The sequence below is a fragment of the Triturus cristatus genome, chromosome 2_1 (genome assembly GCF_964204655.1).
Source record: "Triturus cristatus chromosome 2_1, aTriCri1.1, whole genome shotgun sequence".
NCBI lineage: Eukaryota > Metazoa > Chordata > Amphibia > Caudata > Salamandridae > Triturus > Triturus cristatus.
The window spans coordinates 172,910,651-172,925,704 of NC_140581.1; the positions used below are offsets into that span (position 1 = coordinate 172,910,651).

General features: G+C 42.3%; 1 protein-coding gene across 6 annotated transcripts in view; it reads right to left on the minus strand.

The window, feature by feature from the left end:
* The window catches only part of FDX2 (ferredoxin 2), a 267,455-nt gene that overhangs the window by 215,751 nt on the left and 36,650 nt on the right, over nt 1–15,054 (minus strand). For all 6 annotated transcript variants that reach the window (XM_085629201.1, XM_085629193.1, XM_085629217.1 and 3 more), the window contains one exon: nt 6,832–7,193. In XM_085629201.1, coding sequence (XP_085485327.1) covers nt 6,832–7,165 — 334 coding nt within the window. In that variant the 5' untranslated portion in view covers nt 7,166–7,193. The remainder of the gene's footprint in view (nt 1–6,831; nt 7,194–15,054) is intronic.

Sequence of the window (15,054 nt, forward strand, 5' to 3'; positions counted from 1 at the left end):
GGCTTCCATACACCTATCTAATTCGGTTTTCAATTTGTCTATAGTCGGGGGGAGATGATGCCTTCCATCCCTGTGCTATGTCTCGTTTGGCAATTGTGAGGGCAAGGAACAATAGGTGTTGTTTGTATTGGCTCCCCCCAATGTCGTCCATCGAATGCATGTTCAATATGTTTAAAGAAATGAATGTTACATTTTTCCAGGATGACATTCATGTCAAGGGAAAACCCAATTCTGAGCACAATTTGAAACTTCAGGAGGTTTGCAAGTTCTGGAAAAGAAGGACTGTATCATGGTGGAATATTCCAAATTTAAATTTGTGAGGAACAATGTAAAATACTTGGGACATGAAGACAGAGATATAGGGATAAAGCAGAAAAAAAGAGTTAGTGGAAGCAATCAAGGAGGCACCTTGTCCGAAGATAGGGATTATCTTAGTGCCTTCTTAGGACCAGCAGAATTCTACTCCAAATTTGCAAATCATTTCACCAAGAAACTGTATCCGAATAGGCAACTGATGAAGCAAGGATGTAAATTTGTTAGGCCACATGAATGCCAAACAGCATTTAAAGGTATAAAGATAACATCCGTCGTGCACCGACCCTGCAGGGGTCTGACCCTAGATGCATGAGTGTGATCAGGAAGGATTCCAGTGGTAAGGGACTGGGAGCTGTGCTTTCATAAATTGAGAGGAAGGAGATGTAATGTGTACTTCACTTGCACTGACTCCAGTGGAGGAGAATTACTCTGTTATTGAGAGGGATACGCAAGGTTGCATTTGGTGACTGGTTCATTTGTATGGAGCTATGATGTGATCATAAGCTTCTGACAAGGGTTCTCACCAACAATGGAAAAGTTGTAGCTGGGGTGATACCATAGATTGCTAGCATGCCAGTGTGGCTATTAGATGCATGAAGGTCAGTACATGCTTGGTGTGAGAAATAAAACTGTTTTTTTTTTACCTGCATGCCTTTAACAATGAAGGCGATTGCCAAGGAGACACTCCTTCGAGGGTGATTCCGGCGCTTTATAAATCACATACAAATACAAATAAAGAACGGGACAGCTGTTGTGTTGTCAGACTGTGTGAAAATTGGAAGACATTATATAGGAAAAGGAGAGAGTAGGAGGGGCAGGGAACAGAGTGCTGTTGAAGGTAATTGATTTTATGATGGATGGTTGGCCAGGAAGGAAGGATCAGGATACACATTTGAATAGTTGGCAGGCAAGAAGGATAAGGATACAAATGGGTTCTGGGAAATAAGGAACTAGTGGTCTGTGAAGGTTGGTTGGCTGGGATTGGACTACATTTAGAAGCTGGTGACAGAATGCTTGATTCAGGGCATCCTGTCTCTATTGGGTTATACCAGATTGAGAGCTCAAGATCTACTTGGATAATCCCAGAAATGCTGTATTTAGAAGGATACCAAACCTTCTAATAAAACTAGTATTATTAAGCGTATGGAGCTCCAAATGCCGATAAGGGCAACTATGCATTTTAGAAAGCTTAGAAGCCAGTCTGCCCAGGAAACCAACTTACCCAAACAAATGGGTCCTTAATACTTTCCACAGTGTACTGGCAATCATGGAGGAAGGCTCAACAATTTGCATATTTCCTGTCACTCCTAGTGGACAACGATAAGAATCTTTCCACTGATCTCAAGGCTCTTTTGGGCAGTGAACTGACAGGGTTTATTTCAAGTACTCAGTGTCTTTACCGTGAAGTGCTTTATATTTAATGGTACGCACCCAAAACGGAATTTTGGGGACAGATGGAAGCCAATGCAGCTCTTACTGAGCTGCGGAAGTATGGACCTAATTAAGTAAAGCACAGAATGCCCCAAGTATGGTATTCTTTAGGAAGTGCAACTTTTTAACATTAACTTTAGATCCCACATCCAAAAAAGCAGTTCCATAATTGATTTTGGGACCTATAAAACATCTTGTAATGTTTGAGTGTTTTTTCAGGGACACAAGATGCTATATCTTTCTAAAACAATTTAAGGTAGTAGTTAACAGACTGAGTGACATCGTAAACATGACAGTCCATCGGCAGGTGTTCATGCAGAAAGTCCCCCTACATTTCCACATTTTTCTTGACCTGTACTTCAGCGTTGCCACGTAAAAAAGGAGTAACTAGACTATTTCTGCAGTCAGTGATCCAAGCCAGCTAACGAAAACTTTATTTTGAAGGCATTCAAGCTTAGTCATCTCTAGTTAATCCATTCTTGAATGGATGCAAATACTTCCCCCACCATTACTCACTTTGCTGTTACATCATTGGTTAACTGGAACACAAGTTGGGCACCATCAACATAGTTTTGAACATGGACACATATTCGCCGGCAACTGATGAGGAGGCTGGAGGTAGACATTAAATAAGAGCAGGGACGAACAAGAGGTTTGCAGCATGCTTCTTGGGATCTTCACAGTTTTAGCAGCCATTCTACCTAAACAGCCAGACGAGAAATGTGGAAATCTGAAATAATTTCCGTTAGCATTAGCTGAAGCCATCTTGGTTGTGGCATCCATTTTGTTAGCTATGTAATTCTTCCGTCTTCGCTGTTGCTTGCTCTTCTATTCTGCTTGTGTCATCAGCTTTAGTTAACTCCTTCTGTACTGAGCCAAAGCAATGTATGTGCTGAGAAAAGGCCTGTAGCTGCTAAAACGCACCTGGTTAAAGATGTAACTGTCAACCATTTTCTGCTGTTGTAAACAGTTCTGTTTCCCCTCCCACTTTGCTGGCTAAGTGATCACCCATCTGCCCATGTTTGTCGGTAGCTATTAGCTGTGTAGGCCTGTACCTTCTATTTGTGTCTACATGCTTACTCTGCAACAAAGTGTGTATAAAAGCCCCATGGTCTGTGTACTCAACGTACTACCTCCTGCAACACTTGAGGGTGTTGTATGGACATGGTCTCACTCATGAGTGATTAATAAACTTGTTATTTGAATTTCAGGTTCAGTGCCAATCTCTATTTTGTTGGTCTACGGACCCGTGGACAGAGAAGAGTGACCCCGGTGTGCTCATTAAAAGGCACATTTCCACAGTTGGCACCCGACACGTGGGGCCTCATCGAGGACGCGTCATCCGAAAGAGTTGTGTTGACAGAAGAGTGGAATATTACTGAGGAGACGTCCTGCATGAGGAGACCCTTGTCTTTACAGCCGAAGATACCTTTCCGTGTTTTTCGAATTGACCCTCCGGGTGGTGGCCAGTCCCGACTGAGGTATCCTTTGGCGTAAAATTTGCAGTGACCATTAAAGATCAGCAGGTGGAAGTTGGAGACTCTTGTTTGGTAAGGTCGCTGAAGCGGCACTCTTGATTTGCTTGGCCAAGATTCTGGTTTTGTTTGATTTATTTTTTGCAAAAGATAAAGGCAAGTAATGTGGAGATTTTTCTCTACTTTTTTGCGCCCTGGTGACTTCGTGGTGATTAAATCCTTCCAGAGGACCAGCTCCCTAGCACCAAGTTGGTGGGGCCCTGAGCATGTGCTGCTGGCTCCCAGGACTGCAGTGCGAGTGACGAACCGGAAAAACTGGGTCCACGCGACACTGCAGAAAGGTGTTGTAAGATATAGTGAGCCCAGCTGCGTTGCAGATCACCGCGATATCCTGGTCACAGAGAAAGGACAGTCTGTGTCACCTGAAGGATCTGAGGAAGTCTTCCCGGACCACACGATTCCTGGTACATCTCAATATCAGCTGCGACCCAGGAAGAAAGACACTTTGCTGCTGAAAAAGACTGTTTGAGCCACTGTACTGGGTCGTTAAAGCCTACCTTCAAAAGGGAGGGGTGGGGGGGGTAAGCCTTCTAGTGACTATTCGTCTCAATGTTAGTGAAGAAATCAATGTCAGCCCAGGACCTTAGGGCACCATCTGTTTTGTTGTTTGTCGACGAAATAAATATGCCTAAGGAAAAGAAACAGACTGTTGCAAGAGTTTGTAGCAAAAGAACAATGATTGTTACTGGACTCACCTTGACTGTTGTTATGGTTGCTATAACAACATGGGTTGTAGAGGAAGTAGCTCCTATTCAAAATCTACGGACTGCTACTACTCCTGTCCCCATGGAACACCATTACTTCACTCTTCCTTATCATGAACAGAAGCACAGAATGGCCTACCTCAATAACACTTTCATTTAGATGTTGCACCATACACACAATGCTACGAGCATTACCAACTGCTGGGTATATGGAATAATGCCAGCTCATCAGAAAAAGGGAGGAACACCTTTTATTCCTTTGCCGTTTTCACATACTGGCTCCTGGAGAGCCTGGTTCGCACTGTTGTGGGCTGCTGAAGTTGCTAATATCATCTATGATGATGTAGGAAACTAAACGCTCAGTTGAATAAAGTGTGTTACCCTGATGAGGAAGGAGATCCACAAGCTAAATGAACTGTATGGGAAATGGAGGAGTATCGTCGAGGAAATTCCTCCGCGACCTATGTTTTCCCTAACACTCGAACAACCAAGGGAATTGGGCCTCCTATTATCGCTTTAACTAGAGCTCGAGCAGATCTCTGCGTGAGCAGTATTGGCACTATTCCTGTGGGAAAAAGTGACTGTACTTCAGTGTTGAATATTACTGGAATGAACAATAGCAGTGTTTTGTCCTCACACAACACCCATTTCATTTGCGGAAGTAAGGGTTATTGCCACCTACTTATTGGTTGGCCTGGAAGTTGCTACATGTCCTTTTTGCTTCCACCTGTGTTTTTGGCACCTGCATCTTACCATAAAGACTATAAACTGTATAATGACATTTCTAAGAGCAGAATCAAAAGAACAATAAATGATGAGGTGCCTCAAACTGATACTGCACTACAGCAGTATATTGACTTTAATTTGGGACTATTCTTCTTTGTTGGTGCGGCCTTAAAGAGAAGAAAGATCAGACGCTTAACACGTGTTGTAGAGGCTGTAACCAATCAGACAGCAATGGCGCTTGGAATATCACAGAAGAACTACAAATTGCGAAAATTGAGGCGCTCCAAATTAGAATGGTCCTGGATGTCATCTTGGCTGACCGTGGTGGAGCATGTCGCATCATCGGAACAGCTGCTACGTATACATTCCTGACCACTCCCCTCCTGTTTTTGATGCAATTTCCAAGATGCACAAAATAGCCACTGCCATCCATCAGGATTCAGGAACATGGACTTTGACTGGATGGCTATGGAACATGTTTACTATATGGGGCTGGAAACTATTGTCAGCCCTATGTATATTTCTTGCTATTTTCGCTTGTTGCCTATGTATTCGATGCGGCTCGATGCTTTGTTCCCTTTGTGTTTCTACTTGTACCTCGTGTATACCAACTAAACAGAATGTTAAGAATGTAAATGCCTGACTAGCAGGTGATCAAGAAATTAATGAAATGATGCAGATCTATGTCCATGATATTTTTCATATTCCTTCAAAAGCATAAATAAATGTCTTCAGCATATGCTAAAAGGGTCGTCTGTGGAAATCTGAAATAATTTCCCTTAGCATAAGCTGAAGCCATTTTGGTTGTGGCATCCATTTTGTTAGCTATGTAATTCTTCTGTCTTCACTGTTGCTTGCTCTTCTATTCTCCTTGTGTCCTCAGCTTTAGTTAACTCCTTCTGTACTGAGCCAAAGCAATGTACGTGTCGAGAAAAGGCCTGTAGCTGCTAAAATGCACCTGGTTAAAGATGTAACTGTCAACTGCCTAGCACATCTTTTTAACAACATGGCCTAGGGTGTAAAATGCTGCTAGAAGATCAAACAACATCAGTAGTGCTGAGTCTCTCAAGTCCACAATGTTTAAGCAGACTGAACAACAGTCAGTCAGTGTTTTCGCTGTTCCTCTTTGATGTGAAAGCTTATTTTTGTATCCCTAAAGATATTATTAAACTGAATGGAATACTTCAGTTTGCTGTCGTAAAGGTATTAATAGTATGACTGAGACCCCGTGATATGCCATGTGTACAATTGGGTAGCTGACCCTCTTAACAGCAAACGGAGGGGCGGAAGTGTTATCAAGACGAGCAAGGGCTCAGTTATGGACCAGGGCTTACCGGATATTAACACACTGAAACTTCTCCTCCTGAACACCCGCTCTATAAAAAAACATGAAGTCCAACTGCACAAATTATTATCCGAGTCCGACCCTGATGTTATGTTTGTAACCGAAACCTGGCTGAATGATGGCTCGAACCCTACGATAGCAGGGTCTATCCCACCGGGCTACCAGATTTTAAGGAAGGATCGGCCTGTAGGAAGAGGAGGTGAAGTTGGCATAATTATTTAATCTTCACTGTCTCGCTCTATTCTCCCTGCTCAGGATATTGTGGAGGCTGAAAGCCTCAGTTTTGTGATCACTATCTCAGATCATCAACCTATTGCGGTCATTTTGGTTTATAGGCCCCCAGGTCAGGGTGGCAAGTGTACTGAGTCACTCACTCAAGCCATTTCCCCCATTTCAGTTAAATACAGGCACTGCCTTCTGTTAAGAGATTTTAATATCCATATGGATCATCCCTTAGGTAGTGGGTAATATATAAACTGAAGTGCTAATTGTGAATTTTGAGATTACGTAATCATTAAATAAAAACAGCAATTGTTTCCAGTTCTTTCCAGCTCAAAGATAATGTGGTCATTTTTTCTCACCTTTGCATACTACAACTCTATATCTAGTACTAACTTATAAAATTGAAACTTCCATTTGGGTACCACAGTCAGATAAGGACATGCGCTTTACATCATGCCATTGGTTCTCCATACTAACGGACCTGTTACAAACATCCCCTGCTAATGGTGGAACTGGGTGGCCAACTCCGCGACTAGCAATGCACATCACTCACCTGTTGTCTGGAATGATCGGACTCTTTCTTCTGCTGCTGTAGCTGTAGTACCACACACAACCTGCCCAAATCCTGAACTGACCCCAGTGGATTTAGTGTTCACAGCTGCTGTGGAACATCCAGCAACGTTCAAAGTCTGAGTCACCCCTCTTCCAACCACAAACGCGCCCATGGCAGAGCCTGAATGCAATCCACACATAGGAACGGGTAGCTGCTGACTATTACTGAAAGGTTGTAAGTTTTTCCACAATGAGAGTTTTTGTAACAGACGTGAAGTTTTGTAAAACATTGCTCCTTGAAAGTGCTCAGTCCCACTGGATTGTAGGATCCTCATTTACAGTATTTTTAAGCCTCGGGTACAGCTGTAAAGAAACAAAAACAAAAAACTTAAGTATAATAATTTAATTTTTTTAAACAAATGTGCATCACAAAACTGGGTATAAAAGGATGTCATGTTTTGGGGCCTGTCAAGATATAATAAGTTGGTTACTATTGGTTTGCAGTCAAATAGTAACAATGCCATCAAAAATATATAAGGAAATTACTTATAAGCAAAAGGTTGAATCATGGATAGACAATTACAATCACTTTGCTACATGCAGATGAGAATTCACACTAGGTTCCGAGAGGTCTAATGTTACTTTGTGCCTTTTTAGGATATTCTCGAGCTACATGGTATTTACCTGGCTAACAACAGTTCTACAAACTCCGGCTACAAAACTACATATACAATTTTATCCTACGCAGAGTAATCCCCAGTATATAAAAATACACCTCAGTCTCAAAACCACAGCTTTCTAAACTTCTAAAACAAATTATCTATATTGTGTGTGGTCCTACAGCCTACACATATTTTAACATTTGAGGCAGTTTCTGCTTAAAAAATTGCCTTTTGCTACTACTATTGAGAAGAAGCAAACCAAGTAGTGTAATCCAGCCCTATCGCGAGTGGAAATGCTATCATTTAACAAGAAGCCACTCACGGCATGAATTTAGTCCAATCTATAACATTATCCCCTCAACCCACAGTAAGTGACTTGCTTGATTATAAGGGTTCCCTTCTCACCAGCTACACAAGTTGCAAGGTGAACTCTCCAAGAGCTCAATGCTTATATTTTATTTGCTGGAGAGATAATTCATTTTATTTATTAAATTTATAAGGTGCAACAGCTACCCAAAAAGGGTTTCCCGGCGCCTGGACGTACTGGATGCAAGATAAAGTGACGGTGAATTGAGATTATTGGTTGAATAACCAGGTCTTCAAAGATCTGCGGAAGCGAGTATAAATAGTTTCTTTGCGGATAGCGAGGGGAAGAGCATTCCAGAGGGACGGGCCAAGATATGCAAATGATCTTCCACCCATCCTGGCGAGTTTAAACCTGGGCACTCTAAATTTTTCAAGATTTGCAGATCGAAGATGACGAGTGGGAGCATAAGGGCAAACAAGAGATTGCAGATATTGTGGTGCCAAACCCGTTTTGATCTTGAACATGTAGCTCAGGGCTTTGAACTTTATACGGTTCTCTACCCTGAGCCAATGTAAGTCACGGAGATAGCTAGAAATGGGAGTGGCTCTGGGAACCCTGCAAAGTAGTCTAGCTGCAGAGTTCTGTACCAGCTGCAGTCTACGGGTCACTGCCTTGTTGGCGCCTAAAAAAAGGATGTTTCCATAGTCTAGTCGTGAGGTGATAAGGGCATGGACCACTGTTTTCTGGGTGGCATCTGGCAACATCCAGATGATCTTCCTAAGCCATTTTAGGATGGTAAAACACATGGCTGTGACCTTGACTGCTTGATGGTGCATGGTCAAAGAGTCGTCAATGGTCACGCCCAAGTTACGGACATAGCTGGAAGGCCGCAGGAGGACACCCATCTCAGCAGGCCAATGTAACGGGCCCCAGAGATCTTTCTTCTTATCAAGGATCAAGACCTCGGTTTTGTCGCCGTTTAGTTTAAGGTGGTTGCGATTCATCCATGTTGCAATTTTCCCAAGACCCAGCTGAAGGCGAGATGTTGAGCAGGGATCAGTATTAGAGAGAGAAAAAATGATCCGAGAGTCGTCAGCGTAGGTAAAAAGAGTCAGGTCATTCTGTTCGGCTATGTCAGCTAGGGGCCTGACATACAAGTTAAATAGCAACGGACTAAGTATGGAGCCCTGGGGTACCCCATAGGGTGATGAGTGGCTGGTGGAACTGTCCGTGGCTGAGAAGATCTGAAAAGTACGGCCGTCTAAAAAAGAGGTGATCGAATCTGAGGCTGAGTCACGGATGCCTAGAGACTTCAGTGTGTTGATTAGCATAGGTTGGGAAATTGTGTCGAACGCCGCACTGAGGTCTAACAGTATGAGAGCGATAATGTTAAGTGTAATGTCTCATATCTCTAGCAAAATGTTTTACAGTGTGGGGCCACTGAACAGTTACAATTGTGTTGGGATTGCTTACAAACTTCTTCATCGATTGTCCCTTCTAGACAGTGTTAGCCTGTAATATGCAGTAGTGGTAGGGCGGGCACATTCTACCACAAAAGCACACACATACACTCATCCTCATGCACACTCACTCACACCCATCCATTTACAAGTGTGCACACATACACCCACCATTCACTAATGCATATAAAAAGACACCATTCACAGCACACACGCACAGCTACACATACGTTCATACATATAACATTCGAGGCGGTGACATCAGGTGGCAGTGGTTACTGGAAAGGAAAGCACTGACTGAAGCTCTGGCTTCCTCCTCTCATTTGCTGATCTTGGCATGGGTCAGTCAATGTGAGGAGGACCTTGGGGGGCGGGGTTAGTTAGAGTTGCTGACAAGGTGGCTTGGTATACAGTCAGCCTTGGGCACTTCAAGGCTTAAACATGAAGCGCCCATGTCTGAATCTATCAGTGACGCTCCCCCTTCCCATGAGGAGGAGGCGCTCAAAAGAATTTGCTGGGCTGATGATGGCATGCCCCAAGGGCTGTGAAATGTTCAGCTGGCAAAGCTTGCATCAGGCTGCCAGTCGCCTGTACATTTTGTGCATATAGAGCGCCTGGCTGCCTGAACCTAGCATGGTGAGCGTATATCTGACTGGCCTTAGCTCAGACTGACAGACAGTCATGCAGGGAGGAGAGACCCCTCCACACTTAACAACAGACTGCCGCTGTCTCTAGCACAAGTTTCTTTTTTTTTTTTTTATAAATCAGACTTGGAGGTATTAGGATGCTATAATCAAATAGTCTTCATCAAATGGCTTGACATGTTGCTTTCCACTTTGAGAGCCCTGGGGTACAGGGAACTTTTCAAGGCAAAGCGACCCCCAGTTACTAGACCGGTCATTGTCCTTTCCTGAGAAACATAAGCTAATGTGAGAGGCTTGGAGGCATGGGAGAAGTCTGCCTATTCCAGGCATGTAAACACAGCTAAAATTAATTCATCCAAATGAAGAATCAGTAATTCTTTGATTACATGAGGACGATGAATGTGTTTTAAAAAATGTCTGCTAGTATTGCTACCCAATGCAGACCTTAAGGGTCATCAATCAAAGACATTGGGGAGGTATACCAGCAGACTGGGTAGATGTGTTACAAACACATTTTTATGATCCTCATGCGACCAAAGAAATCCCTCAGAGTCAGTGTTAGTGTATACCACACTGCAATGCTGGGGTTTTGGAGTTGATAATTTACTGGACGATTCCATACTTAAGTTTTAAACGGCATTATGGAAAAACACAATGATTGCCGATGAACGATTAATACTGCTCAACCAGTTGTCTGACATATTCTCTGCCTTAGTCCACTGATCATGTTGCCGAAAGCACTTTTTTGGACTTGGTAAGAGTTCAAAAGATTGGTTGTACCATCCACAAACAGAGGGTGAGATATTTACTGTAATGAACACCGATTTGGCTGCATCCTAGGTTAAACGTATTTTAAAATAATGCAGATAGTCCAGTAACAAAGACCCTTAAAATCATAGATTGGTAGGCTACTATTCAATTATTTTTGCGGCACAACTTGAGTTTTCTTCCTTTACAAACCTCAACTGATTTTGTTCTGCTTTGAAAAACAACTAACATTCCAAACTGATAGCCACCATCTACTAAAAATGTCTAGTCTCTAAAATACAAGTTCTCTCCTCTATCTATCACCAGTGAAAACGTAAACGCGTTTACATACCCATAAGCAAAAAAACATAGTACTCCTCAGTGGAAAGATGGCAAGTGGTTCTAACCTAATGCACCATTATTGAGTTTGTTTGATACATGTTCACGATTGCGATGACCACCTGACTATGTAGGTAATCTATGATTTTAAGACTACCTAGACTCCTTCATAGCCCTACACTAAACCATGCAAGAGACAATAACCAATTTGCTTCTCTGCTTTGCGATACCATACAGCAATAGCACTGAAGTTTCTGTGGCTTCAGTGAGTGTGATGCAGATCCCCCAGTGTATTCTGTCCCACCAGTCATTCAAGCTAAAACTGCCCCATAGACCAAGCAATATAATCTACTATAACATTTTTTACGAGGCACCAAAATCATCAATAAACAGATTGAGTCCGAAGAATATGCCATAGATTTTGAGCTCGTAGAAAGATCTTTTTTTATTGTTCTTCAGTTGCTTGACATAGTGAAAATGTTTGCTGTGTTTTCCTAACAAAAGCCCTAAGGAAGCTTTTTATTTTTGAGAGTGAAACACAATGGCTTTTCTGCTGTGTTATATATGTCAAGCAACTGAAGAACAATAAAAAGATATTTTGCTATGCGCTCAAAATCTATAAAGTATTTTTTGGACTCAATGACCTTATGTTGCGCCTTGTGTAGTATATTAATAATTTTGTTGCCTCTCTGTGGTTCTGTAAATTTGCTTGAAAATGTGGGTCTCGAACATCTGACCCATGGCAGCGGGTAACATTCCTTTGTACTATAGAGAACAAATTGGGTGGTGAGGTTTAAACACATCTTGGTTGTCCAATCTTGGTTTAAACATAGATGATGTCTATACTGGAACAAATGTGCTGATAAAAGGCGTCAAGTACATATTTCTTTCACCAACTAAAAACAACAACTCTGTAAATACCGCAAATTACAAAGTCCTTCTCAAGTGTGTAATAGAATTAACTCACTTGCATGAATTACAAGAGCCGCTCCTTACTCTTCAGAGTTGTGCCACCACAATACCCATCAATAGCTCTGGCCAATGGGTCCCTCTACCCAACACCACATGGCCCAGTACTCAATCTCTGGTTCCCCAACAGCATGCTTATCATGCCTATGGTTTAATCTTCTCTTAATAACAGACAAAACATAATTCAACTATCAGCTCACCGAATTTTATCCTCTCCACTGACTAAAAATGTCACCCTGAAAAATCAATACCTCTTTGTGACCTTTCAACACGCAACTCATCACCTACTGAAAAACAGCACCAACTAACAGAGATCAAAAGGCATTTGTCAAAATTACAAAACTCCACTGGGTATGACCGAAGCTGTAGAATGTCCAGAATCTTTTGTGAGCACACCTTGATGATACACATAACTCAAATCTAACTTTGAAACAAGCATTGGCAAAGCCAATAGGTCTCGCCTTTGGGACCTTATAAGTATTTAATTCTGCAGCACAATATCCTTGGTGCAACATCAACTGTTGCATGGCTAAACACTTATGTTCCAAAAGCGAGATCTATTGGCTATGCCAATGCTTGTTTCTATTTTCATTCATTCATTCTTAAAATGTGCTTTGGAATACTCCTAGAAATCTAGAACAGATTAAGAGGCATATTTACAAGGGCTTTATCTCCGCTTTTTTTGGCTTACAAAGCCAAAAAAGCGGAGATAAAACCAGCGCCCTATTTACAAGAGGGTGCTAACATGCATAATTGCATATTAGCACCCATTTTCCCAACGCCTCACTTTGCATCTCCAATGAGATGCAAAGTGGGCGTTACTCGGTGTACCCAAGATGGACTACCTTGCAAATATCGCTGATGTTTACATCGCGATATTTACAAGGAAGCCCACATGATTTGAGCCCACATTAGATTTTGTCGAAAACGGCCGTTTTCGCCAAAACCTAATGTCTGCTAAAATCCTGACTTAGCCATCCCTAACAGGGAAAACCAGCGGTGTTCCCTGCAAAAGGGCGATAACTTCGCTATCTCTGGAATTTTTATTGCCCTGGAGTAACGCCTTGTAATAAATACCAGCGATAGCCTGCGAGAATATAATTATCGCTAAGCACGGCCAGCGATAATTATCGCTGGCCGTTGTTAATATGCCCCTAAATTGCGAATCTAGGCCTGGGTGAAATTCACATTACACAGCCTATTTTGTGTAATTTTAGGAATCTCATTACACTAGTTATCCGAAATTCCCAAAATGATGCCATTATACCACACCTCGAGCAATTATGTACCACTTGCAGTAAAAATGTACTGTGAATGCACTGAAACAACAGAACGCGAGTGGAGGTTTGTGTTGCTTTTGTCCAAATACGCACTTGTGCCAAAAACAGATGAAAGAACGTATTTCGCGCTAGAATGTAGAGAGAAATGATGGATTTGCATTTCACATTAATTATGGGTCATTTTGTGCAATTTTGCCAATATTTCACATAACAACGCTAAGTTAAATGACGAAATTTCGCACACCCTTATCGAATGCCTTAAAAGTTAGCCATCTACTTCTAATGTAAGAGTAAACATGTAGAGGTAAGTTTTCCACATTTTAGAACTCAGCCTTCGTGAGTCAGCCCCTAGTGTTACCCATATGTAAGTGAGCATTAAACAAGTAGGATCTTAAAGCAGAGATGCAATAAAATATATATATTTTTTTAAATGAAAGGCTCTTCTCCTGGGAGCCGCCCACATACAGTAGCGGCAGTATCAAACAGCTCGGCTCCACACAGGTGTCCTCCATCCTTGCCATGTCCACATGGCTCTTAACCAGCCACACAGCAGGGCACCTCTCAAGGACAGAAACGAAGGACTTGTGAGCAAAATGCTAGGCATGAGATGGGGAACTAGCACAGGCCTTGATTGAAATATCACATTTCGGAGGGAAAAAAACATGACCTACAGAATATGCATTTAGCAGAGAATCGTGTCAAAAGGTCACTCCATTCCATAGACTTGGAAAACAAGCATTGTCCGCGCGGCCGTAAAAGTAACGGCTGTGAAAGTGATCACGATCGCGGTGAAAGTGATCGCGTTCGCGCTGGAAGGGAGGCAGACGCGGCTGCGCGCGTGAACGCCATCGCTAGGCCACCAAAAGCCTGTGGCAGCACTTAGAAAACGCACACACTAAATTTCTCGCAGAGCAGCGCATGCGCCAACTCAGCGAGACCTAAAAACTGGCCTCATTGAGGGTTCCTACCATTTCATCTATCATGATGCAGACCTATCCACACAAATTGCTTTATTTACAGTTCTCAAAACTATGAAGAAACTACTCTCTAAGTATTCACAATCCCTTGCACATTCTATTCCATCACCTCCTCAATCAATTTCTTACCAGTAAACTCACCCAACATCTACTCATAATTCACATCTGATCCAAACACTTGTTGCTGGGAGCCCAGCTTTAAAGCAAAGCCAAAACATCCTTGATGACACCAACCTACAATATCAGAACCGATCGTGTACACAGATACTGCACTATAAACACAGCACCCCTAAAGTCTTCAGAGATTATAAAGTAGCAAACCAATGTTGTGCTAGGGATTCCAAAATTCAACCTCTTGTAACAACGATGGCCAAAGTTGTTATATATCTGGACTGTGAATTCAGGTGTAATTGGTGACATCCTGCTTTTTGGTCAACTTTTGGAAATCACTTTGAACGGTTTGCCTCAGCAACTAGGTCTCCCACCATTGGGGTCATGTGGGGCTCCCGTTTGATAGCAATGTTCATGAGCCTCTTGTCTACACAAATCCTCACCTCTTCTGGTTCTCATGGTTTACGGGTGACAGCAATGGGCGAGAACCAACAAGTAGGCTCTTCCACCAATTCAATAGTGTCCACGTAATTTAGTTTCAAGTGTTCTAACTTGGGTCAGAATGTAAAAGACTACTCTCCAGTGGCAGGAGTTAAACAGGATGAGGCTATTTAGTCTGACTGGCTTTTCTTTTACACAGTTAATGTATTTAAAAAGGCTTCCAAATTCCATTGTAGGCAAAAAGTATTTGTTGCAGCTATTCAGTTGTTTAGTAGCTCAACAGGATT